We start from the raw sequence: 2,831 nt of genomic DNA, 5'->3' as shown, positions 1-2,831 counted from the left end.
AATGTGTTGAGTTCCCTGTTTGTCAAAGGTTTGTTTTCATCTTGCATTGCTTGGATGATCAAACTTACCAAGGTTGCAATCACATGACATACCATGGAAATCCACATTCTGCACACACATATATATAAATTGCTGCACCAGAATCTAGTAACAGGCCATGCAGTTTCTTTTATGGACCTAATTATATGATCACCCATGTGACAGAACAATGGGCATGGGATACTTTCAATTCACTCCCTATGATCATTGATGCATACTCAGACCAGGAAATATCACAACTTGCACTAATTCAAAGGTTCCTTGCTGGGGGCTTTAGTCTGAGTGACCATTATCCATATCGATCTCCACCTCGCCGAACAGATTCCTATGTCGATGCCATGAACGACCTCCATCAGCTTCCTGGGCTCGAGAGATTCGCCTCCGTAATAACTGACAACTGTTACGAAGACTACATCCAATGGAGGAGCAAGAAAGCATTGAGAAGAGCCTAGCATTCCCCAAGCAAAAACTTAAAAGCAATGATTTGGACAAGACATTAGAAAAAGAAAGAAAGAAAAGAAAACATGAGAATCCTGCTGGTTTAGTCATTTTATTACAACTCATCCCATCATATTCATAATTGAATAGCACCGCCATTGCTGGACCTACATAAACATAAAGAACACCTAATTCTTTGATTGTAAGTGAAGGCAATAAAGGGTGGTGATTCACTTCATCACATATTTCAGTATTCAACTGTATGTAGTCTATGAACATGTGATATAAGATATATAAATGAAATGTGAGGGTAAAAAAGCCAAATATACAAAAATGAAGCTGTACATATTTCAGTATGTAATGTACACGTACCCTGCCGGGTGAATTTCATTCAGAAACTTCTACATGAGATAGCATTAGAACCATAACTAATTGCTTTGAGACTTGAATCAGACATATTAGTCATCCATTTCCGAGGACCATTTGATTCCCCTGGTATATTATATGCATAAGATGGCCATCGAACATCAACGCCGCATGAGCTCGTGATGCCCATTTTGATCATCCTCTGTGTTCTGTCAAGAACAATGAGGCTAGAAAAAGTGGAGAAACTGTTGCCTATGAATATGTCAGCTCTTGAGCACACCTCGTAGTCGATTGCTGACTGAATCAGATATGGATGCTTCTTGTAAATTCCGTCGACCCTTAGTTTCTTCTTCTCGAACGGAAGCAATCCTTTCGTCCAACCATCCAATATTGAAGAATCATTAAGGAGGCTATCTGCAAGAGCAAGATAAGCAACAGTGGGAGATTCTAAGCCCACAATGTTCCCCACTCTTTGCATAATCTCTTGCTTGTTACTACAAATTTGGTTTATCCCTGATCTTTCCTCTAAATTCTTACAATGAATCATCCAATCTATTTCTACCCTCATATGGATTGCTACATAAGGAACACGTCGCGATGAAGAACCCTGTGCATTGAAATTGTTCTCTACCGTCTCGGTTTTACGCCTAAGCTTTCTCCCGATCCGCCTGATCTTGGACACAACTTTATCCGCTTCCTTGGCAATCTCATCAACCAAAACAAGGCACTCAAAGACCCTCACATAGTCCTTAACAGGCCAATGATCATTCCAAAGAAACGGATTCTTTCCGACTATTCTAATCACTTCGTACTCATCGAGAAAACCTCGGCTGCTTTCCTTCAGCTGCTCCAAGTCTCTCTCAACCGTCCACTTTCTTCCACTTCCCTTCTGAAGATCATGTATTCCTGTTTGACTCCTAAGGTCCGAGTAGCGACCTAACCTAGCAAACCCTTTACAAAGCGAATTAAACCTTTCAAATCGGAAGACTTTGTCGAATGAAATAGGCTGCAAGCGATCGAGTTCCTTGTAGAAAAGTGAAGCACTTAAACTAGGCATCAAAAGTGTTCGGTTCAGCATTCTAGCAGTTAAACAAGCTCTTGCAAGTGCTATCTTCTGATTATTTAGTCCCCAAACAATTTGAGGAACTTCCAAGAACTTATCTTCGCGAATCCCATCATTAAATTCCAACAATAAAGAAGGGCTTAGAATCAAGTCTAGGTTGTTCTTGTTCCATTCGATCACTCCATAGCCAGGAAATGAATGGAGAAAAATAGCTCTGAAAAACAGAGCCATAGTGACCAAAGCAAGACAGCATTTGCATGTTAAAGAAGTGAAATGGCAGCCAAATAACCTCGAAAGCTTACAGTTGGACGACAGGTCCATTTAAGATTCACAAACTTTTACAGATAACCTTGGAAATTAAGGGTATCTAATGTTGAGAAATGAAAAAGGGTTCATTTTGATATCACACTGCATAATTCACAGAAGAAATTATCATTACAATCCATTTTTGCATGACAATACTTGAAATTGGATGCTGATGAAAGACGAAGGAAATCCCAAGTCTACCATATAAAAAGATTAAAAAATAACAAACAACAGATAATCCAAAAAAAGATGAAATTGGTTAAAAATTTTACCTTTTGAAATCTGCAATTTTCCTTGAATTCCCAACAGGGCCCGGGATTGAAAAAGGACGAGAAAATTTTAAGAAAGAGAAAGTGATGATCATGCACGAGAAAGAAATTTCAGAAAAGGGCTGAATTCACATGAAACAATCCATGGCCATCGCCATCGCCATCACATGACAACCAGGATAATTTCATTGTATTAAGAGATGATTAAAATAACATGCTCATTTTCTTTGTATTAGATTCAGTAATGAATAATTATGAAAAAAGAACGAATGGATGAATTGAGGAGGATAAACAATAAGAAATATGGTAAAAGAGGATGGGAATCTAACGGGATGATATTTGTGGGAAAA

General features: G+C 38.6%; 1 protein-coding gene across 1 annotated transcript; it reads right to left on the bottom strand.

Annotated features, from left to right (window-relative positions):
• Positions 1 to 855: 855 nt before the first annotated feature.
• LOC120175901 (O-fucosyltransferase 23-like) lies at positions 856 to 2,326 on the bottom strand. Its single transcript, XM_039182448.1, has one exon. The coding sequence runs from the start codon at positions 2,225 to 2,227 to the stop codon at positions 869 to 871; it is 1,359 nt and encodes a 452-aa protein (XP_039038379.1). The 5' UTR covers positions 2,228 to 2,326; the 3' UTR covers positions 856 to 868.
• Positions 2,327 to 2,831: the final 505 nt, after the last annotated feature.

The sequence above is a fragment of the Hibiscus syriacus genome, unplaced genomic scaffold (genome assembly GCF_006381635.1).
Source record: "Hibiscus syriacus cultivar Baekdansim isolate YM2019G1 unplaced genomic scaffold, ASM638163v2 tig00112217_pilon, whole genome shotgun sequence".
NCBI lineage: Eukaryota > Viridiplantae > Streptophyta > Magnoliopsida > Malvales > Malvaceae > Hibiscus > Hibiscus syriacus.
This window is presented reverse-complemented; position numbering and strand designations above follow the sequence as displayed.